This window comes from Sinohyriopsis cumingii, chromosome 2 (genome assembly GCF_028554795.1).
Source record: "Sinohyriopsis cumingii isolate HCF-2022 chromosome 2, ASM2855479v2, whole genome shotgun sequence".
In the NCBI taxonomy this organism is placed as follows: domain Eukaryota; kingdom Metazoa; phylum Mollusca; class Bivalvia; order Unionida; family Unionidae; genus Sinohyriopsis; species Sinohyriopsis cumingii.
In genome coordinates, this window is record NC_142962.1 from 48,177,916 (window position 1) to 48,203,169 (window position 25,254).

The window sequence follows — 25,254 nt, forward strand, 5'->3', positions numbered from 1 at the left end:
AACACTCCTGGAATAAGTATGAGTGCTGTGCCACTGCAAGGCAGTACTAAAACAGGAATTATGGTATGTGGAACATCAATCTTAACACTCCTGGAATAAGTATGAGTGCTGTGCCACTGCAAGGCAGTACTAAAACAGGAATTATGGTATGTGGAACATCAATCTTAACACTCCTGGAATAAGTATGAGTGCTGTGCCACTGCAAGGCAAGGCAGTACTAAAACAGGAATTATGGTATGTGGAACATCAATCTTAACACTCCTGGAATAAGTATGAGGGTCATACTTCCAGGACCCTATACAAACCACCGACGTAGCATGCAATACCGTGCATTTTTAGAACACCCTTAGCAACAAAGTGACAATCGAGGGTGTCCAGATAAATGCCCATTGGGCTGGCATCATACCAGCAGTGGGATTAAACGCTCGAATGAATGGCAAGGGAATCTATCAAAGTCACGGAGCTGCCGTCGATACAGATTAGTGAATTTTACCAAAACAATTTGATATGAGGCAGGTGAAAACAATATACTTCACAGATCAGGAAGGTGTACCGAAAACACAAGCAAAGGCAGAAAACTGTACATTGATGACGATAATGATGATGACGATGAAATTGAATTATTCACATTTAAAAACTATATATTTGTCATTTTAACGCAAAATTATTGTGTACCTTAATGTTATTGTAGTAAATGAATTATGTTGGCAATGAAAAACATAAGTGAAGAATATATAGAGATGTACTAATGAACTAAAATGCAAGATATTTATGACATCTTTTGGACTGGCCTTTCAGATTCAGGGGAAAGTAACTGCCTTTGATCCACCATTGTGTTTACTTTTATAACAATTTTTAGATTACTCTGTTTTGTTAAATTATTTAATCATAAGTTTCCAGATTTTTTGAAAGAATAACATTTTTAAAAAGGCAAACAAATACATATGTGAAGCCAACTGAAGTTTTGATTAGTTTTTAATTGACCTAACAATGATGAACAATAAACACACGATAGCGGTCAAAATATTTAAATTAATGCCATGTGCATCAAAATTACTGTTAATAATCATAATTTTACATTGCGTCATTCAAAGTTGATCATGTAAATAGCTTATATTGCATTGCCTTTAGACCCCAGACCTCTCTTAACGGAAGAATGTCAACGCAACAGAGAACAATACCACTTCCAACACCACGACCACCACAACCAAAACCAATGATAACAAAAATGAAATTAATAAAAGCAATCATTAAAACTAATAATATGGTGATGACAAAGGAAAAGATAGATACTTTAAAACTGTAACTAGCAAAACAAATACTAATAATATTAATACTACTACTAATAATAGTGATTTCTTCTTAACAAATAAATCCAACATGTGCGTGCTCAAACCAATTCATTGGTGTTAGTGCTTCGATTGATCACAAATTCAGTTAAACATTCGTTCCGTATTATTTTTCCATTTTTGCTTTATATGTACTACATGGCTAAACTTGAAACAAAGTATACTATTGGTTAAAAATATCTAGGTTTAATAAAATACACTAATCAGATTCTGGTTTTCATTGACACAACGAGACATATGGCGGGATTACAAAATATGGCAACGTTCTTGCAAGTTCCAGCCAGCGCATATGACGTTAACAACAAAATCCACTTAGTGCCTTGCAGTATTCACTATGATGGTCCAGCCAAGGTGGCAGAGTTCTTTGAAGCAAACGTGAAAAAGGATGGAGATAAAAGTACAAAAGACATCATTGTGAAACCCAAACATTGTTTTTCATTTGAACGATTTAGGATAACAGGCCAAATTTAAAATTTAATCTCAGGTTAACTCCTTTTCATTTGTTTTTGCTCATTGCAAGTGCAAACAACTTATTTTATTGCCCGCATAAAAAAAAAGAATTCTCCAAAAAGTGAGCATTTTTTGTACAATGTATAAATTGAAAACAAATCCAGCAACGGAAAGAATTTTCGGGGTTAATTAATGAAGCAGTCACTAGAGAATATAACGAGACTGCATACTTTACATATGTATGTGGTATATAAAAGGAAATTTTTAGGGAAATGTGCCTCGGCCAATCCAGAATTTCAAGCTTTAATTAGAATTTTTAATTACGGGTATGTCCAATCCAAAAGCCTTATAATGTGTAAGGCTTGTTTTTATTCATGTGAAAGTGAAAAAGGGATTGGTAACATCTGCCTCCTTACTTTTCAAAAGAAATCTATAAGGACAATGTGACAAGAAAATCCATGTATTCCACTTAAATGTCTACCTGGCTTTGAATTTGTTTAGACTAATTCATCTAAAAATATTGTTTTTATGACAAAGTTTACATAAAATATTTTGATTTATTTATTTTGCAGTTGCTTTATTGCATAGTTGGATTGTGTTGGCATTTTTTGTCATAATTATATTAACATAATTTTTAAAGTGTAAAATTAAAATAAAATCACAGATAAATGATGTTTATGCAGGGGGTATGGGTGCTACAACAGTCTGAACTGTGAGTAACCTAAAAAATCTTCTCAAAAGTTTTTTAAAAATTATTACGGGGTGAGTTAGTCTTATTTTTCAGACAGAAAACAATCACATCTCATCTGTGAAGATACAAGTATAAATTTGTGTTAATCTTTTTTTACTACTACATTAATTTTACATCCAAAGGTATCAAACAGGTTTTGTACTATTTTGTAGCAGTAATAATAAAAACAAGCAGCTGGCTGCAGGAAGAGGTAGCAACGATATTTATATTCACTGAGTATATAGTTGCTACCGAAGGAGTCAGACTTTTTGTCAGTAAAGTACCTTACAATAAATCACCTGAATCTACTATGTATATTTATTATTCTGATAAGGTGATTTCGTGTTGTCACAGATTTTGTTGTCCTTTATTGATAAAACGTCAGACTCTGGATGATACCTCCACCAGGTGCTCAAGGGAGAGAACTGACACATTTCCGGTTAAAGATGAGATGGAGGGTATGTTATAATACAACCCTATTCCCACGAAACGAAGATAAGTACCACAATATTCTAATAGTATAACTAAACAAAAACAACGTGCTGTTTTACATTGTAGGACTACTGTTAATACATGCGTGTCAAAATTTATTTCAGATGTACGTCCGTGGTTCATGCCCTGGAATAAATGCCACCTGACTTAAAATTGGAATGTGACAGTTAGCCAAATGTATATAAATCAATTGTTTATGATGTCCCTGTAATAATATATGCATCTGTAAGATTTTTCATCTCATTCAAATGCATATTAACTTCAACAAAACGCTTGTAAATAGTGATGACAAAAATATGGAAGAAAGAGTAAAGGCCAATGTTTTTTCCTTCCAGGTTGTCATAAATTACACATATTTCGAAAGGTGAAGTTTTTAAAGATTTTTTCCATGCTATTTCATGACAAAGATTTTTTTTCTCCTCACTAAAATGAAAATTATAATTTTTATTCTCTTTATTTTTCCTAACATGATATAAGCAGTAGATGTTATAGTAAACAAGTTTTTGCATTGACTTTGCTCTTGTACCAAATTCCTTCCTGGATTTCCCACTAATAAAAAGGGAAACAAAAAAAACTGGTCAAACTTACAGGAAAAAATTCAACTGCCTTACTGAGACAAACTCGTCAGGGTTGGCAGGTCTGCTGACAATTTACAGTTACTAGTAGTGAAAATTTGCTATGCTATATGGAACGAACTATAGTAAAAGTCATAAAGGTCATGTATGCATTCAGTACTATTTCAGTAACTGATATCATTTTTTAGAGTTTGATTGCACATACCTTCAGATGGCTACCATTATAAAACTTCATAGTAATCAAAACTTTTTATCTGAATTTTCTTGAAGGCAGTTAAGGTGCGAAGCATTCATTCATCAGAATTGAATAGATTTTCAGAGGTCTCAGAAATGCTTAATCGTGCATATTTGGATGCTATTTTTTATCTGGGACGCAGAAAATCACTGAGGTGGGAGTCCTGCATACGCATATAATTGGTGTGCAGCAAAATTCGAAGACTTGCCACTCCTGCTTCAGCCACCTGCTTTGTGGGAAAATGTGTTGATCAGTTAGCTGTGCTGATATTTACAATGACAGAATTCAGTGGCTGAAAGACCCCTTGATGTACATGTTGCCATTATAGGAGTACGTCAAACTTACATGATGCAATAGTTTGGTGGCAAGTTCAAAGGCTTTGACTGGCGGCATGGTGGGGAAATGTACTGATATTTACAGTGATTGAATTCAGAGGCAGAAAGACCGAGATGTACACATGGTCATTTATAAGAGTACATGAAACAAACGAATTCAGCTTTCATTATTGTGTTCATTTTTGAATGTTGTGGAATAAGCAGTGCACATGACCTCAGAATCAAGACATGTTGAAACTTAGACAAAATGCCATTCACAAATTTGGATAAGAATTCTGGGGTTAAATGGCAAAATTACGAAGATTGTAACGAGATTCAGAAGAGTGCTATAGCTGCTAGAATTGATAATTTGGATGGGACAGTAGCAAAGTGTAAGAAAGTATGTGATGCTTAGCTTAGTGTTTGGAATAAATCTTTACTTGGATTGACAAAATTTGGCCTCATTCTGATGGACGAACAAAAGCTATGTCTGTGTTACAAAGAATGTAGAAATTGAACTCAATGGCAACTAATAGTTCTAATCTTCATAGTTTTTGGGGAGGCCCAGGGGTCATGCTACCAGGTGAAGTGGGCGACTAAGTCACCTAAAAGATGTAAAAATTGCCTTCTTTTGTTATGAAAGTGAAAACAACTTGGCACTGTGATTTTTTAAGAGGTACATTGACTGACCATACTTTTTTAGATGCCCCTTTGCCTTAGCCTGGTTAGTTCTAGTGTTGTAGTGATATATATTCATCAAGACGTGAGTGGCTAGGCCTAGTTTTGATATCAAATATGCTGACAAACTCTTGCCCATTCACTAGCATGTGTTTTGATAGCTGATTGACCATTAACCCTTTCCCAAGTAAGGTAGCAACTATCACTGCCCAATTTCCACATGCTATCCTTTGATGACAAAAACACAAACTTATGTTTAGAAAGTTTAACAAAAGTGTGTAAATAGCAGTTTTTGTTTTAAGATCAGAATTGGTGATCTGGATATATATTAACTGCCTCTTGTACACTATTTCCTCATAAAATTAGTTTGAAACTGTAAGTAAACCATTAGCCTAACAGGAAATAATGGCCGACATCGCTAAGTCTAGGATGTATCTAGTCCTACAGCATAAGATACATCACCTGATATTTTTGTTCTGGGGGTGATAGCACTAAAACAAAAACAACATATGCTATGTCTTACATTGTAGGACTAGAATGTACCAGTTTATTAGATGTCTGTTTTTGTAAATGATTGGGCAGATATATTCAGAAAATCATGCAATACATTGAAAGGAAATCCTGTGTATTATTTTACTAAAAGATTTAACTTTAAAATGCAAATTATGTAGGTCAGAAACATATGGGACAATGCCATGTCGTGGAATTCGGAAGATGCTTTATAGGGTCAAAGTAGTTTTCTGACTTGACATGTATTTGTGAAAATGTAGAAAAAAACCAGCAAAGCAGATACTATTTAACCATTGCCTAAAATTACTGCAAGTACGTAGACAAATAAATAAACCATAAATTTGCAATCCTATCAATGCACTGTTGTAATGAAGCTATATTAGAGTGATTACATTACGAAAACCTCTCCTTCTAAAAATCGGTGGTTCTTCCCGGGGTTTTCCTCCACCAATAATACTGGCCGCCATACATAGTCTATCGTGTGCTGAAAAATGGCATTAAAAACAATGACCTTTCAAAAATAAATGCACTCATGTCTGTTGATTCTGTAGAAAAGAAGGGTTTAGTTCATATGCCAACTATAAAGGATCCATGTCTATAACTTTATGCATTTTAGTATGTTATGTATGAATAGTTATGGTAATGTTTTATCTGAATGAGGACAAACAGTATGAACTGAAGACGCGTATGCATTTGCCCTCGTACATGGTACAGTGGTTGTTTCAAACACGTTTAGAAATCTTTGAAAGTGCCATTATTGTGATCCTTGAGAAAGTATAAATAAATAAAAGAATTAAAAAATTTGATTAAGCATTTTTACTAACTTGAAATTACAGTAATATAATCTGGTTACTCAGTTTAAAAAATTTACAATGTAGTTTCTGTTATTTTCTTTCAAGTCATATGGCCAAAAAACAGAGAAAATTGTCTACTTGAAAACAAAGTATTGCTTAAATCAAAAGTTAAATGCAAACATGAATACTGGGAAATGGCTTAATTCAAAGAAGAGGACATATATATATATATATATATATATATATATATATATTGTGCTTCTTGCTTCGTGTCCTGTTCTCTTTCTGAGCTCTTACTTTTCCCTGTTCTGTCCAAAAGCAGAATCATGGACTCTTAGTTTTAAAATCCTAGCTAGACCTCTGACTTTGATGAAACTATTAGCTTTGAAGTTTAGAATAACAATTAATTTTAAGACAAATAAATGCTCTTACATGACCACATCTACATACACTTTAGTGCAGTCAGTCCTTGGTAAGTTTTAAGGGTAGTCATACAATGTAAGACATGTACCTGGATATTTATGTTGTTTGGGTTAACATAGATGTCACGATGTAAGTCCTACATTGTAGAACTAGTCGTAATGGCTGTTGAATACAAATTGGCTTAACAGGTGATTGGGTGTGGTATAGTCAGATATCACATATAGTATATGAGTCTAAAAGTGTATATTGTTAACTTTATAAAACCATCATTTAAGTATCCAGGGACAATGTTTTGTGGAAGATATATTTATTTTGAGCTAAAATAGGCAAGGTGATATTTTATTTTATGCTGAGTAGATAACAGCATTGAGATAGTAAGGAGCTATTGTGTTGTAATTATCTTGTTTTTGATTGTTATATGTATGTTTAATTTGCAGTGTGTGTTGGCTTTTGTCCGTGATTATATGTTATGTATATCTATATGTTTTGTGACCTTGGTCAATAAATTGAGTTTACGGCGTATCTGACTATACTCTGTTCATTTTGAGGAAATAAAGATAGTGATCTCCACTAAGTCAGCATGTACAGCGCTCCCATCACATGCCTCTTCATTACTGTATACAAGTTTGGTCTCCACATGTTAAAAATCCATTTTAAATCAATATCTTACAACTAGAATCGTATCCGGTATGAAAAGGTCATGTATGGCTGGAATTGTAGTTTGGTTGAAATGGACTTAGTGCACTTTGGTCAGATTTCAATCATAATGCTAAGTTCATTTTGGCAGTCACTATCGTGCTTTTTGTGGTGCATTTGAACATTTGCTGGAGGCTGTGTTGATGATGTTAGGGCATCATGAAGTCCATGTTGACAGCACTCTTTTCAAAAGGCAGCATCCACCTGGCCAGGATCTTCATTACTTGGTTTGGTAGCCTCCTGTTGGCCCCATTAGTCATTGAGCTACCTATTTGACATATTGGGAGATGAGCTCATGAGATTACCACAAAGGATGGACCTGCTATCACAGCACAGAGGGTCTCCACAACAGTAAACAGGTTCTCCACCTTCATGATTGGCTTATCTCAAGTAATAAATTCACCAAGACTAACTTTCGAGCAAGGTTGCCTACTAAATCGCCCAGGTTAGGAGGCAATTGGCTTGGGAGGTTTTTGATGTGGAGAATCTTCTATGCTTTATGCAGTTGGAAACTTGGCAGTATTGATTGTGGCTGCCCCATTTGGGCACAGTAACTCTTTCCTTTTGAGGAAAGGGAATGATTCTTCTCTACTATTAAGTGCTTTTGGAGACATCTTTCTAACGCTCACAAGCTCTCCAGGGTTTCTGCCATTGGGTTGAACCCTCTTCTTTCTTATCTCATCAATAATTTTGAGATTTAGAGACTGGTAACTTGCTTACATATGCTTGGATGGAATCTTTAATGTGTTCTTTAAGCAATAGCAAAAAACCCTTATGAACCACAAAGTGAAGCTTACTTCAAAAACCTTACCCTTAAGACTGTTTTCCTGTTCTCCTTAGCATCTGCAAAGAGGAATGAGCCGCATGCTTTGTCAGTGGAAAGGGGTTGTTTATGTTTCAACTGTGATTCAATTTCTCTTTGCCATCCTGGGTGTCTGGCTAAGAATGGGCTTCCTTCATTAATACCAGTTTCTGTATTGTCATCTCATTCAAATGCATATCCCTAATCTCGTTGTCACACAAACCTGTCAAATTGACAGTTGGGCAAAATATGTTGCCAAGAGTGAACATGGATTAAACTCGCTGAGCTGTACTGTCATTGCGATTTTAAGGAGAAGACGTGTTCCTGCAAGATAGTCATGCTGCATGGAAAGCAAGCTGTCATACATACATTAAGATGTTGTGAGAATATAAAACAATCAAGACAGATAGAGTGTATGAGCACACATCTCATTTTGGCCTGTGGAGGAAAAGATTGGAAATATAAGCAGGGAATTGAAGAATTTGAATATAGAATAGGCCACATTTAGTTGTTATATGTATTAGTGACTTATGGACAGAAAATTGTGTAATTATTATTTATGTTCATTTTATTTTATTTATTATCACAAGAGGTTGTGTTAGTGGGGATGTGTGAGTGTGTGCATTATTAGTGTTGTATGTCAATAAATGTAATATTACTCAGGTATTTTTTGTTGTTTGTTTTCATCTATTGAGTGACTATTGCCTGTCCCAAACATTCACCCTCACATATCTTAAGTATATGAATAAGTGTAGGGGAATTTGTGACACTCAGTCATATATGTGCTGGAGATGATGAAGATGGGCTTTTTTGCTCAGTTGGGACTTTATGGTTTTATTTGGTCTTTTCTAAAAGAAGAATTATCTCCTCCCTATCTGTTAAGGTTCCTCTGATATTTTGGGAGCCAACTTCCAGTTTGATGAGTTTATCATTCCTGCACTGATGGGGACCTTTTTCCTTGAGAATCATAGAGCATGAAGTTAGGGCTATTGTTACATCTTGGCATATCTTGTGATAGCTCCTCTTTAGATGATGCTATGAAAGCCATCTTCAGGCGGTCTCATGCTACCTTCTTCAACCTCAGATGGTGCATCCAAACAAAGCCATTTTTTTTTCAAAGCTTACTGTGGTGAACACTCGTATCATAAGAATAAATACAATAATTGTTCTATATCATATTTGCAGATACCACCAGCCTTCACCCTAACTGGTAAATTCAGCAAAGCAACAGTAACAGGTTGATGCTGTTACAATGTGGATTTTAAGGGTTTATGACTGATTTTAATTATGTAATACTTGCCTGCTTCTATTGCAAATAGTCTCTCATTCCACCCAGCTGTGCTGACTTGTTGTCTCGGTCTAAGTCAAAAGAAGATGATATTTTGTACTGTTGGTTGTCACCAAGGAGTCAGACAGATCATGTTCTTTCTAATTATGACCCTCCAATACATTTTGGAAGAGGGAATAATTAGGTTGGACAGGGGACTGAGAGACCTAAAAAAGGAAAACAGCAATAGTAGCAGGTAAGTATTACATAATTAAATTTAGTTTTACCCTCTACCCTCACCAGCTATATTCTTCACCACATTCAGAATTTTGTATATCAAGAATGTCGGAAGGCATAGGAAGAAGTTCAGTACTTTTCTTTGGGACATTGTTGTCATCTGAATTATGACATCCAATACTTGGGTGCTTAACATGAGTCGCATTGCTGAATCGATCTTTGCCAATCACATTATGAACCTGGCATTCCTAAAAAAAAAAATACAAGACAGTATTTTGGAATTAATTCACTAACATAATGATCTTTTTAAGCTTATTTGCCACAAATTCAGCTGGACAAAATATCCAATCAGGTCAAATCTTACTCTGACATCTGGAGATTTTTATGCATTGTGTCCTTCACTCCATTAGCCAGTTTGAAAATCTTAATACTGAGGATTAATGGAGATGGTTTCAACACTTGGCATTAAAAGGAAGAAACAATCTCATTATGGATTGCTGGAAATTCTTTTCAGCAGTAGAGTGTCAGTTCCTTCAAGGTTTGCTTGCTTGCATTTAGGGTTTGCAAATTGACTATCAGATGAAGTAACAGGGTATTCATGTAAAATGGCAGCTGCTATCAAATTCTGAAGTCTATGAATCCTGTCCAGTGGAGATGTTGCATAGTTTTTCAAATACTGTAAAGTAATAATCCAAGTGGCTGAGTGGTCTAAAGCACTCTACATTACATATCACTGCCATCTCACCTGTCAGTGTGGGTTCAAGTCTCAGGCTTGGCCAGTGTGGGTATATATGCCCTGGATAACTGCAAGAATATATCATAGAATATACCCTGGATAACTTGGCGTGAAAGTATTCCTTAATATCTGCTAGAAGATGTCCTAGAATTTACCCTGAATAACTGCAGAAAGTGTCTTAGTATATATTGTGGATAGTATGTAAAAACATAAAAGATGTGTGTATTTATACACATAGTTTTACAGCCACTGATTGATGGCTGTTTAAAAATCATTTTAAACTTGGAAGAAATGTTATTTCAGCAAAGGATGTGGTAAGATATCTTGTGGGTGGAGGTGTATTTCCTTGTCAGAAAGGGCAATAACTTCTGAAATACTCAAATGGGAACTCCTCCTAGATGCACAACATGAAGCACTGCACAGGCTTATAATGTATTGTTCAGTTATTTTGTATCTTTTTAGTAAGGTGTAGAATGTATTTCATAAAAGATTATTTTTCTTCCATTTCCAGACCTGACCACATCTTTTAGAGGACGGCCACTTTGTGGTGAAAATTTTCCTGTTCCAAGTGGCTACACAGGTTGAAGTCTAAGTTTCATAAAGTTGATAGTGACAGTACTGATCTAATAAGTTTAATTCAATGCCATAATTTTCATCGTCTGTTCTTAATTATGAGTCATACCTCCTTGTCATTATTGTTTGAATTAGCTGGCTCAAAATTTAAAGTGCAAGGCAAAGTCTATGCAACAGTATGACAGAAGTTAGTGTTGCAAATTTCTCAGCAGAGCAGAAAGAATAGGCTGTAGTTTAGCTGGCAGCTGGTTGATATAGAGAAGGCTGACTATTTTCATCAAGACATTGATACTTGATTTCCGGTTTTGAAATTAATAAAGGCCTTTTAATTCATTTAGGGCGTTACTAGAAATTGATTACGATTGTTCAGTAATTCCTCTCACATTTTCATTTGCTACTTTGAAAATATAATTCTTTTTTAAGTTTTACCAAAGTTGTTGGTTTTGATTGGTTCTGCTTCTTTCTGTTACCATAGAGTTGTAACAGGAGAAGATAATCAGAGGAACCCACATCATCTAGAGGTTTATTAAAGAACCAGCACCATGACCATCAGCGAATTTAGACTGCCAATTAATTCATTTTTTTCCATCAGTTTTGATTGTGTTGAAGGTTGTGGATTTTTTCCATGGAATTTTCACAATTGATGTTAAAGATTTATATTTGGATTAATGGATTATTTATAATAAGAAAACCAAAACTGGAAAGTAAATTACATTTTTACTACTCTGCATGATCTTCTAATATCAGCATGTTGAAATTTATGCCGTTATGTTGATAATTTTATTATGAACAAGTTTGCAAAATGTCAGCATGATTTTAAGGAACACATGCAGAAAATTATCCAATTCAAATAACTCCTTGTAAAAATGACAGTTACATATTACAGTGGAACCCCGCTATAACACGATAATGAGGTTTTTTAAAATGGATCGTGTTAATAGCAGGGTTGCGTAAATGCGGGGTTTTACAGTATTTTACTTTTTTCAAAGAACAACGTATTGGCACGTATGTGTTTATTCATGTCTAATGTATATCATTAATAGGGTATCAAAACCATTTACTACTGAGTCGCAGCATGCAATTCATCCATAATGCATGTAATTCCATTGAAAAATTGCACACCAATTTAAAGTATTCAATAATTTTGTCACAGATCATTGTGTCTGAATTCAATGCCTAATATATAGCATGAACAGAGTATTAACACAGTTTACTTACCGTCTGATATCGTACCATCATGGCATGCAGTTAATCCATAATACATGTAATTCCATTGCACAAATTGCATACATAGTTAAACTATTCCGTAATTTTGTCATTATGTGTCCAGATTCAATGGGAAAAATTTACAGCAAAATTAGGCTAAGAAAGATGAAGCACATGTATGGTTCAGTACGTTCCAGGGTCTATGAACGGTGTCTGTACAAATTTCATTCTGCTAAAATTTTCTCATATGCGTTTCCGTGTACCTTTGTAAATTCCCAATAATTAACTCTTGTATGCCTATTCATTTGAACAACTACAGCAAGAATAATTAACAACACATGCTTTCAGCGTGCATATAACTTTTACTTCATATTTTGTGAATTTCAAAAGAAACACGTGAAAAATACTTTTAAAAAGATTTTTAAGCTGAATGCATGTATAATATCATACCCTTTCAATTTCCAGCTAATAAAGTGGTCGTTTTTTTACTGGTCAACTGATTGCATCTAATAATACCGCCAAGCCCAGCAAACATGTTGGCACCTTACATTTTTTATGTTTATTAAATTGTGAGAATCTTTTATCAATCACCGCATTGTCTGCTGCTTGGTTGTGTATGCAGTTAAAGAAGAAACATGTTGGCTGTTGTTTGAGCAGTGATTGTATACAGAATAAATTGAAGACAATCACAAAGATGACTCACTGGCTTTACTCATGGATCAGTAATAAGTAACATTTCCGATAATGTTTATTTTGGCATCACACTTCAAGAACCTGGTAAAATTGTTAAATTTCAGAAGGCACGCCATGATCATATTATATTCGAATTCATATGTGAACTCTTCTCCCAAATGATAATAAACATTTTAAACACTATTTCTCGTACTTTAAAAAAAAATCCGGGTGCGAGAAAAATACATGTACATGTATTTAAAATTTCAGGAACCATGCCACAATTGTATTATATTCAAATTCATACTTGATCTCTTCCCCAAAATGATAGTCAAATTTTTTATACACTATTTTACATACTTTAAAAAAGAAATATTTTTCTGAGTACAAAATGATAACAAATTTTTTATACACTATTTCATGTATATTTTATTTAACAAATCCATGTGCAGATGAATATATGCCACAACCACATTATATCCGAATTCGCGTTATGCCGGGGTTGCACCGTCTTATTAAATCTCTGGTCACTGATCAGGCTTTCACTTCCCTATATTAACCCTCTACCTGAATATTTAGGAAATGGAGCAGCTAATTTAGTTCAGGGAATAATGAGTCGGATTTGAAGCTTTCCGCTTTAATTTACGTAAAAGTTATTGCCCTTTGTGTCTTGCAGCTTAATGCAGTGTATGACACAGTCCTATAGCACAGCTATTCCCCCAGTTTTTGATGGATTGTTTGATCAGGTTAGGTAATTTGAACTCCACATACTTGAACTTGTGCGTAACACGTGCTGGCCTATCAACCATTAGAGCAAGCCCAACTGGTTAGTTTTCATACTCTGCATATAGAAAGGATCTTAATTGTTGGTGTCTGGTTTAACGCCATTTTTCAGCACACGATAGGCTATACATGGCGGCCAGTATTAATGGTGGAGGAAGAACCTGGGAAAACCCCAGAAAGAACCACCGACCCACGAGAAGCTACTGGCAAGCTTTCTCACGTACCCACATTGGCTGTATCCGAGACTCGAACCCACGCAGGCAGAGGTGAGATGGCAGTAATCCGTAGTGGAGAGCACTTTAGAACACTCGGCGGATCTTGATTGTGTGAGCATGGTGAGACAAATACATTGGTTTTTTTATGGCAGTGGCACCAACAATGATTCTAAGTTCTGTTAAAGTTCTTATGAATATGCCAGATATGGGGGGGGGGGATGTGGACATTAATGAAACAGCAGGTTTGTGGAAACACTTGGTTCAAGTCTTTAAAATCTTGATTCATGTATGATAGCTTGTAAGACATGCAGACAAAACTCTAAACTGCATTTAAACAGAATTCCTCTTTCTTTTTTGCTATCTTACAGGTGTGGTCATAAAGGAGACAAGGAAACCATTCACAGAAGAGGAAGACAGGCACATAACAGGGATCCAGACATTTAACCAGTTCACTTATTGGAACCTTGATCGAGAGGCCACAGCAGATGATAAAATCAAACAAACTCTGGATTGGATAGACATAGCAAAAGTGGTAAGAGCTGTCATTAAAATGAGACTTGCTTGGATTTTTTTCATTTAGCCTTTAAATCTTCAGGTTCCTTGAAGGTGCCAGGATCTTTAACTGATTTCTAATTAAAGAAAAGTCTGAAGTAATTCAACATGTCTCCATATTAAAAATATTTTCATGTGTAAAACATTACATAATGTCCACCACCTCTGTCTGCGTAGGTTCGAGTCTCAGATTCGGCAAATGTGGGTATGTGAGAAAGCTTGCCAGGAGCTTCTCGTGGGTCGGTGGTTCTTTCCGGGGTTTTCCTGTGTTCTTCCTCCACCATTAATACTGGCCACCATGTATAGCCTGTCGTGTGCTGAAAAATGGTGTTAAACCCTAAAAACAACAACAACATAATGTCCACCATAACCAATAAATATTTTTTTAAAAACAGTTATCAGGTTTTGCTCATCACAGGAAAGAAAATTGTGGAAAACGTTAAATTTAAGCCTTGGAAAATGTTGTAAATGCCAGAGAAAACCAGATAAAGATAAATAATTGTAACACTTTGGATGCCATCCACTATAGTCGAGTTATTTTCATTCCAAACGGAACCTGGTGTTCATCTTAAATTCTCCTACGGCAAACAGGCTGAAAATTTTTAGTTAAAGACTTCCCTATTTTGTGGCTTTTGTAATTTTATACTATTCTTTGCTTCATTTTGAGAATCTTTACTCTGTTGTGCTTCAGACGGGTATTGCTCTTCTATTGTGTTCTTTGGTGAGGTATGGTACAAAAACTGAAGACAAACTCCGCCAGGCAATACTGGAGGTGGATAGATTGCAATGGAGATTGCAATAATAGATTTAGTACATCACATATCATGTCAGTGCTGGGCAATAATACCTCTAGAACAGATGTAATTACCATAGTCAAGTTTCGCATCCCAGATTGGGAATTGCTCTTCTGTTGTGTTCTTTGGTGAGGTAAAGTAAAAAAAAAACTGAAGCTGAACTCTGCCAGGCAACACTGGAGGTGGACATGTTGCCATGGAGATGTCTGGCAATAGTGCCTCTGGAACAGTTGTAATGACGATAGTCGAGTATAGCATCCCTTAAAGGGAAATAATACTTAGTGGTCCCTTTTATGCTGCACTCCACTATAGATCAATTTTCTTGGAATCGAAGAATTTGTGTTGAAAAGTACCCCTTGATCTACAAATGCCAATGTTCACATAAAATGGACTCGACATTGTTGTGGTAGGGTATTGGGCTTCAAACACCTGTCAAGTTCTTCTCTTTGATGATTATGACCGAGCTAAATATAACTTTTGAGATTCAGATAGAAAGTGAAATGAACTTGGAACAAAACAGGGTACTAGGCGAAGACTGAAAGCCATGTGACAGTACGTGCATCACTCTATAAACAAGGCATTTTGTCTACTCGATGAAGGATTCATCTGCATGATTAAATTTCAGTGCAATTGGCACCAAAGGAATAAGTCGAAAATTTAACTTGATATCACATGGGAAATTCGGTTGGAAGGAAGTAAAGCTCGAGGACAATGGAGAGTAGCGTTCTTGACAAAAATATTTGCTGTTTTGAAAGACTCAAATAAAAGTCATCATAACAGATAAGGAAAATATTCTACAGCAGTGGACAAATAGAGTAAACGGAAAGAGAATGATTCTGAATGCTAAATTTTTGTCCCATTATATTATTGACAAGGTTTTTGAATGGTTTTGCCCTGCATGGCTAGAACATACCAATTAAGAATCAAGAACTATTAATGATACTCACTTGAAATAAATCGGTTCTTAAGACAACGAGAACCTTTCGGTAATTCATGTGACTTTTAAATGTAGATGTACTAATTATTCAGTTGTTGCCATCTCCCAAAGGAATTCTTCCATACATTGTGTGGTGGGTAGTGCCTGAGGTGAAGGCAAGAACAATATGCCCTTAAATATGATAATTAGGAGAATAGTTACAAAGGGAGAATTGATAATAGATTAATTAGTTTTGTGTGATATCATTGGAAGTTGGTGTGTGTTGGTATTTCCCAGAAACTCTGGTTTTAACTACGCCTGGTATAGAATCTTATAGTCTGCTAGAAATGCATACTGTGGGAAAATAAATACCTGTAGCTAGCTAATCAGAACTCCAGAATACATTACATAATGTACTACATACATTTAATTTGTCTTCTAAAGGTCAAGGTGTTTTTCCCTGCTGTAAGCACAGCTTTCAACCGCTGGACCTTCCTTCATAAAATGTTCTCAGACTCGTGCTTTGATCTGCAATTTGTAATAAAATGTTGCCTCAATCTGAAAACTTAGATCAACTTTTGCTGTCATCCATTCTCAACTTTGATATCCCAAGTGGCAAGTGTCTCATGTTTATATCTCATGCAAACAATATGGAGTGTGAGTGTACTGCAGTCAGTTTTTCTGTCTGTCCATCACATTTTTATTTATTTATTATATCTGAATCCACTGAGATATCTTCAGGAAACTTGATAATCATGACTATACCTTGACGCCTGTGAAAAATGGAGGCTGTGATTAGTATTGTATGCGTTATCCCCATTAATGTTAAAAAAAATTGTCAATCCATTTATGACACTAGTTAATGTCTATTGAACTGTTTGAGATATCTTGATGAAACTTCATATCAGTTTGTGTCATGACAATCATGTGTCCAGTTCGGCTTTGTCAGATCAGTACTTTCATATCTATCCTTTCTCTGCACTCTTCTCTGGATATTTATTATCTTCTAATCTGTTTAAGATGTCTTTATGAAACTTTATATGTAAGATTTGTCAGAATAGTACATTTAGAGTTATCTTTCCACATTGGAAACTTATCTGCACCTCCTATCACCTTAACCATTGGAGGTATCTTCATGAAACTTGTTATGCTTTTGTAGAGTTATCCCCATTTTAAAAAAAGTTCTGTCCATGTCATCTAGACTCAGAATATTAATGACTTTTGAACCATTGCAATATCTTAAACTTGGAACGCATTTATTTCTTGACAAGAGTTTATATCCTATATCAACGTTAATTTTATCAGCGTACTACTTATGCAGTTGTCTCCCCATGTTTTGAAAATTGTATTTACACTTCATAAATTCATAACTTCTTAAGTTATTTTCATGAAACTTTGTTTGCTTTTGTATCATGTAAAGAATTGATGTCATATAAATATATGCTTTGTTAAATTATCCATTGTTTGGAGTGGAAATAGGGGAGTAGAGGTATTCTGTGGCATTTTCTTTCCAAATATTTCCAAATGAAGCTTTCACCAAAAGGAAATGAAGATCATAGGAATTGATACAACATTGTTGGACACAAAATTAACAAGATTTAATGACTTGACAGCTCTCTGCTAAATAAATTCTTTTCAAACGGTAAGAAAGGTGGATGATGCTGGTGCAGACCTGCCAACTCGTACAAAAGTTTACAAATAGTCTTACTGAAACAACCTTTAACTTTCAAACATAAAGAACAGTAGCATTAAAGTGTGATCACCACAGCCAAATCCAGACGTAGGCTTGTCCTGGGTTTTTTCTTCTGGATCTAGGTTTTCATATTAGACTTTTGGTCGGTGGTGTTAGTTGGGGAACCAGACCAACGTTACATTGGGTACCTCATTTGCTTAATTTACCCAAGTTTGTTCTTGCCCATGTGGTCAGATTTTTTTTTTTTCCTTTTACCTAACGGTATCATTTGGAAATTTTATCCAAGAAATGAAAATACTTTGAAGCTCGTGTGGAAAATTGTACTCGTAATTAGATGTCCAATGAATCAGTACAGGAGCATAATGTTGTTATCCCTTCATCAGAGCAAAGTTCTAAACTTTTGAAATTAATTTTAATTTTGTTGTAGGGTTCAACACCATTTTTCAGCACAAGATAGGCTATACATGGCTGCCAGTATAAATGGTGGAGGAAGAACCTGGGAAAACCCTGGAAAGAACCACTGACCCATGAGAAGCTACTGGCAAGCTTTCTCACGTACCCACATTGGCTGAACCTGAGACTTGAACCCATGCAGAGGTGAGATGACAATAATCCTTAAAGGTGAGGGCTTTAGACCACTCAGTCACAAATTCATTTTTAAAACTTTGCACTAGAGATACGTATTACACCTTAAAGAAAATTGGTTTGACTTAGGGAAAGATAACGACTGCTTATGCATAATGCATCACCACATGGCAACATCAGACCTGCCAACAATTACAATTTTGCTGCAAGTCTTACAGAAATGACCCTTAAGATATGGACTTGTGAAATAAAAGTACACATTACGGAAATATGATTGTGGTAAAATCCTGGCTCTTCCATGTTTGATTCAGAATTGAGTTGCATATTAGATTCAGTGGAATTGGTCAGGGAACGAGACCAGCTTTACCAGTGTACCATAGATGTTTTAAACTGCTTGTATTTGGTGATGCGAAGCGTCTGCATGATCAAATTGTTGCTTTTTTCTTAAAATAGTGTCCAACAAGCAACATGTCAGGACAAAAGTGAGAATAGACCTCATAAAAAAAAGTTTAAATGGAACAGAAGAATAAAAGGAATATTGAGATTTTTGGGAGAAAAGGCAGAAAGGGCAACAATTACATTTAGTCGACATCATGCATTGATTTGAGTATGTCACATGGCAGGATAGATGATTGCCATCACCACTGCTGATGTGAATTTTTTTAAAGGATTATGTTAAGTTGAGAGATAATAAGAAGCCATTGATTTCCATAGGGTTTGAATTGCAGTTGTGAGATGGTACTGGAGATCATTATGGTTCAAATTAACTTTACAAACTTTTGAACTGAATATGATGTTTACTTTCGCTGCATCAGTTTTGAATCACACTTCTGGTCTTTTAAATGCATGTTATTCAGCTTGACAGTAGCAGTACATGGCCTTTCTGAAAACGGGTCCAACTTAACGGAAAAATATTAACTGCCTTACTGAGAAGGGGTTGGCAGGTCTGTAACGTATAGAGCCAGATAAATTCTCCATATTTAGTACAGAAATTGCAGCCATACTAAAATCTATGAGCCACATTTAAGCAACAATAACTCCCAAATAATGCACAAAAACTGATCAGACAATTGATTCTGTATAAAACGAAACTTCACTTCCATTCTACATTGAAATTTTGAAGGGAAATTCTTGCCATTCGTGCATTTTAAGATTAAATAATAAAGAAGAAATTAACCATATGAAACGTAAATGCCTTGGTCGGTTACTGGTTGTCTGTCAGTTGAAATAGGTGGCACATTAATATATGAAAGTTGACACAAAGATAGCTGTTTACGTTGTAGAAAATAATGTTCACATATTGTAGTCTGCATGCCTGAGGTTAGTAAAGTTTCAGCTGTCACTAGCCATTGTTTATTTAAAGTCGTACATAATTTGTGAAAATTGATAATATGTCAAATTTTCTCAGTGCTAGTCACATATATATCTATGATTCATTTGCTCCCTAAAGAATTGGACTAACATAGATTCAACAAATGGTATTTCAAAATGAGCTGTATAAATCTTTACCAGGTTTGTTAGGTTTATACGGTAAAGTTGGATGTCAGTGACCATTAGTCTGAGTTTCCTATGACCTTTCTCACCTCATTTTAGATATTTTGACCATTATATTCAGGTAAGAGGTCATAGCTTATTGGCTATTAAAATGTTAGAATGTGTCAAAACCATATGGTGTAGACATAGGGTACTGTATGTAGCAAACCTAAATGACCTGAAATCTAACTCTGTTCGCATGAAATTGATAGGAAGATAATTTTTCTTATTAGAGTATAGCATTTGTTAAATCTTCAAATCATTCACAGGCAAAATGAAACTACTGTGTTGATGCAATCTGACCTATCCTTTCCATTTGCGATGCTAGTCAAATGACTACTGAAATCGTTCAACCTCCATATCCATGACACTCCATGATCACACACACTCACACTTCTGTTTTAGCAGCCTGGAAAAGAGCCAGAATCATCATATAGAGAGCATGGTAGTTGTTACATGATACAACAAAAACTGTGTTGCTGTGCTTTCTGCCTGACAAATCTGTCAATGAATTAAAGACAAATGTTATTCTCACAATGTTTTAGTAGATAAATCATCTTTTTCAGTGCTAAAAAAAATCTGATTGCCCAATGCCCGGATCCACTCTAATTTTAGACCGGGCCCGTCCTGTATTCAAATTAATTTGCCCATCAGGGTTGTCAAAAAAATCAATTTGCCCAAGGAAACTTTGATTGTGCTGTATTTTTAAGACATTGACATACCTGCCATAACACTGCACAGTCTAAATCAAATCGCTGCTGTTCTATATGATAATTGAGATCTGATTTTGAATCAGATTGAAATATGGCATGGCATGCTAGAATTAGGATTTTTACTCCCAAACCTCCTGACACAGTAATGTTTCAAGCAAATGCAATTTTTGGTATTCTTAATAAAAATAAATAAAAAACACCACTTGAGAGGTGTGTGTGTGATTGGATTTTTAACATAGCTTTAACAAATTTTCAGTCGTATTGCTACAATGTCTGCAGTTCATAGTGGTGTCTAGCACCGGGGCATCATGCCGCAGACGTGTAGCATGATGTCCCACCCAGTCACATTATTCTGACACCAGACAGACCAGTCCTAATACTAACTTCTTAATGCTGAGCACCTAGCGAGGCACCAGTTAGTATAATTTTTATAAGTCATTTCTATGACTCGGAAGTGGTTTCAATATCTCATCCTCCCACATCTGAGGTGGACTCTCTACCCACTAGGCCACTGGAGCAGTTGAAGTGGTATATGCCTCTTACATGTAGTATGTATAAATGGTAAACAGTCATGATTGGAGCTGATGTACAACTATCCCTTGTGTAGTTTAATTAGTGGCAAAGAGATCAGGAATAAACCACCATTTCACATATTACTTAATTGGCTGACAATAGCTAGTGAGATGTGTTTGAAGGCTGCAGTGGGAGAACCCATTGTGATAGTTTGCAATGGTAGGATCAGAAGTGGAACAACCCAATATAGGTAAACCAAAGGTATGCTTGATGCATATACAAGAACAAACGTTATTACATGTTATTGCCCTGAATTAGGATGTTTAAGCCGTGTGTGTTATATTTTTGAACATTGGGAATATTTATTTGAAGTCAGATTGCACTGCATATATAGAATACAAAGCATGATCATATCAGTTGTCGGAACAGTGTACACATGTAATTTATTTATTTTAAGCTGCTCAGTGTTAGCTATCAGCAAAGCTCAACAAAGTAAATTTCAGAACTCTTGGGTGAAGGAGTTTTACTTTATGAAGCATGCCAGCGTAGTACTTATGAACACTAATGACACTTGGATTACCTTCAATCCCCTTTGAGCCATATTGAATTTATATTTGAATTTTAGCTATTGCAACCTTGTGACGCTATATTAAAAATGGGGAAATTTTGGGCACGTGGAAATTTGAGTCCAGGGTTGTTGAATTTCAGTCATGGCTTGTAAGTTTGTCTTAGTCAGTAGCCCTTGGCCTGTGTCTAAAAATATTTTTCTTTGAGCACTGTTCTTATTAATTTGATGTAACTTTGGATTTGGAGTTCTGTAGATTTCTAATGCACATTTGATTGCAGGTAATAGATAAAGTGGGTGTTGGGGTATAATTATTATAATATACATTTCTAGTTTCTAATGATTCTTTAAATCATTATTGGGAACATCATGTTTTCAAATTATGAAGAAAACAACAGCAGCATATGACTTTTCAAAGATGCTTACCCTTGTAAGGTATACCACCTTCTAACCACCCCTGTTAGTTGCCACAAATTTAGATGAGTAACTTGACATTCTGAGGCTAAATCAAATACATGTTCACCTGAACATAGGAAAGAACAATATGTCAAAAGATTTTGTAAAAATCCAATTCAGCCCATTTGTATCACTGTACTTCTATTTGAAGCACTTAATACAAGTTTAAAAGTAATTTGAAAACAGCTATAACAAGTTAACATTTCCTTACTGGAATAAATAGCAATTTGACCCCCCCCCCCATAAGTGTGTCCTATTGCACAGGTTTTAAAATTAGAGTCAGTAGGTAGGTATGTTCTTTTTTTTAAAACATTATCAATATTGATTTTATGATTAGTATATATAATATACTAAGCACTTGAAGTAATGGGCTAAACTGGCTCAGATGCACAAATAAATTTTTGGCAATTTGTTCTAAAAAACCTATGTTAATAAAGACAAGTACGTACAATGTACAGGGCACTTTAAGTTCTGTGCAAAACTGGCTCAATTAGATGCACAACTCAAATTGGGAATTTTTGTAAAAATTATTTTGGATGTTTTGTTTTTTTACCCGGGTGGAAAAGGTGCTAGGATCAGCAACAAAAGAAATAGGGATGGTCAGCAGACTAGAAACATTATTTTTGGCCTAGGGGTAGATGAGTATTTTATTTTTAACAATATATATATGATAATGGTTAGTATTTATAATGTCCTAAGCAGTTCAAGTACTGACTAAACCGGCTCAATTAGATACACAAATCAGTTTTGGGAATTCTTTTTAAAAACAATTTTCTTTTTAACCGTGCATGTGTGCTATGGTCGGCAACAAATAACAGACAGTTGGCTGACCCAGAAATACGTATATTAAAAAAACAGTCTTTTTGCCTTGTTTGGTCTGTTCAGAAGTGTGATCTGTTGTTTTGAGAATATGTGTATTCCTCAGATCTCGAAGCCTGCATGTTGCCCACGAGGATATAAAGATTCTGAAAAGATAACAACAATGCCCTAAAAATTATCATGAATACAATAATATTTTTCTTAAATGTGTCATGGAATGAGTAATGGAGATTTGTCACTGTGGGAACAGTGAGTACTCCATAAGATGTTGTTCAATGTTTTCATACATGATTGTGTTTTCAGAAATATTTAGACATTGGCTTGCTATTCTCAGAAATGCTTTTCAAACTTTGGTTCTTCACAAATGTTTTTAAGAAGAGAGAGTGGTTTCTCAAAACATAAGCATAGTTCTGGAGATCAGCAAATGCTCTTTGTGAATTTAGAAAACTTAAGCTTAGAAAACTTAAGCTTGAAATTGTATCCACATAGATCCTGTTTGGATTTAACATATCAAAGCCAAGCCTATGTTTTGCACTGTAGGTGTAATTTGTAAATGATTTGTTTATTTTCTTATTAACAGATTCACAGACCAGTTGAGGATGACTCCAGCCAGAAGAGTGTTGTAGAAAATTGATCATGCTAATTCAACAGTCCTGTGACTTTTTACTGGGTGACAAAGCAGTGGACAGTGCTAAATGAATTGTACAGTTTCAGGCATCAATAAACCATGCTTACAGTCTACAATGATCCTGATCTGCTGTAGCATAATGTACCTGCAGATTAGGGTCTGTATTTGTTTGTTTTTCAGATTATGCCTAAGAAACCACATAGACCCAGATATGCCAGAACATCATGCAATGGCAGATCAGGTTCTGTGCAGTTTGCAGTTGGACTCAGCTTTAGTGAGTAAATATGGCATAACTGCCACTTACCCTAATTTTAGTTGAAAAATGGTGGGGAGGGCACAATTTTCCAATTTTTTTATCCAATGTCCTGATTTTTTATTCAGTACTTACAAAAGTGATATTGTTAGCATGATACTTTTGACATTATCTTGTTTGGAGCACACAAAAAAAAACATTTAGTGCAAGATATTTAGAACTGATCAGTTTTTAAGTCTGTAATGACTAAACAAGAGTTTAAATCCAGACATATAGCATTAATTTTTAATACTGCTAGACTAGTAGAAGCTGGACAGATATTTAATATTGTAAATCCACACAAACAGGAAATGGGACTTGGTTGCAACATTATCTCCATGCCTGCATGTGCAAGATGCATGGCCATTTTCATTTCTTTTTGTATGGCCAAGTATTTTAAAATTTGCTCACATTTTAGATTTTCACAGAGTATGTTCACCAGGCTATACAAAATTTTGGTTATTGTCTGTTGGAAAATTCTGGATGGGATAATTGACAGATGAGAGTTTAATAAGGACTGTCAAGTTTGTAAGCTTTTAGCTGTACCAGAAGAGTTTATTGGAATGCCTGTTGTTTGTTGTATGTCCGCTAGTACAAGTTTGTTATTGCAGCGACTCCTAAACTACTTGGAGGATTGACATGAAACTTTACACACACATACTGTGTTGGTCCTAAATGAAAATGGTGTCACTTGGATATCCAATGTGGCCACTTCAGCAACCTTGGCTATCCGATGTGGCCACTTTAGCAACCATCTTGAAAATTTTATTGTGGCTACTGGTGATTGGGTAGTTTTATCAACATGTGACATACATGCAAACCATTATGCTTTTGGCATAATCATTATGCTTTTTTTTCATCTACTTGCATCTCACATGTATATGTTTTACACTTTTATTTGGTACATTAAAAACATTAAATGAAAGCAATACAGAGTTATGTTTTTTTTTATTGTTATTATCATCTCTTGCATGCTGCTAATATAAATTTGAGAATATTCTGAAAAATAAGACTGCTGCATAAGAATGTTCATTTGCCCGCATTAGACCTACGTGTGCTTTCCTTATTTTCTGTGTATGATATATTTTGAAGAAAACAATGGTTTCAATTTGAAAATTTGCCTTAGAGATTCATTATATTAATAATACATTTAAGTTGCAGACCAGCCTGTACTTTAATGAAAAGGGCACAAGATGTTAAATGAAACAGGCTTTATTAATGTGACTCTAAGATGTTATATGACTGAAAAATGTTAAACTTCAAAACATGTTAAGATCTGAAAATAGACCAATCAATAGCACTTTACAAATTAGAAAAGATTATGAAAGTGGTGCAATTCAGCACTGATCATAAATTTGACACATTGACTTCTTAAGGTGAGTGTTGTATATAGCCATTTTTCATACAGGGTCCTGTTATTATGACATGTAACATATGCATTACACTTTTATGCTCTGA

General features: G+C 35.1%; 1 protein-coding gene across 2 annotated transcripts; it reads left to right on the forward strand.

Moving 5' to 3' along the window:
- The first annotated feature begins 1,575 nt into the window (after window positions 1-1,575).
- On the forward strand, window positions 1,576-24,725 carry LOC149804788 (ribonuclease H2 subunit C-like). Of its 2 annotated transcripts, XM_089944596.1 has the most exons (4): window positions 1,576-1,746; window positions 10,800-10,868; window positions 14,106-14,269; window positions 23,457-24,725. In XM_089944596.1, exons 1-4 carry the CDS (start codon window positions 1,587-1,589, stop codon window positions 23,508-23,510), a joined length of 447 nt encoding a protein of 148 aa, XP_089800722.1. In that variant the 5' UTR covers window positions 1,576-1,586; the 3' UTR covers window positions 23,511-24,725. The 2 variants fall into 2 exon arrangements, with proteins under 2 accessions (XP_089800722.1, XP_089800730.1); XM_089944604.1 differs by lacking the exon at window positions 10,800-10,868.
- Window positions 24,726-25,254: the final 529 nt, after the last annotated feature.

Excerpts from the sequence above, each read along its gene's own strand:
- LOC149804788 (XM_089944596.1), top strand. The coding sequence starts at position 1,587 with ATGGCGGGATTACAAAATATGGCAACGTTCTTGCAAGTTCCAGCCAGC. Across the intron at positions 1,747-10,799 it reads GAAAAAGGATGGAGATAAAA|ACCTGACCACATCTTTTAGA; the intron begins GTACAAAAGACA and ends TTCCATTTCCAG. Across the intron at positions 14,270-23,456 it reads GGATAGACATAGCAAAAGTG|ATTCACAGACCAGTTGAGGA; the intron begins GTAAGAGCTGTC and ends TCTTATTAACAG.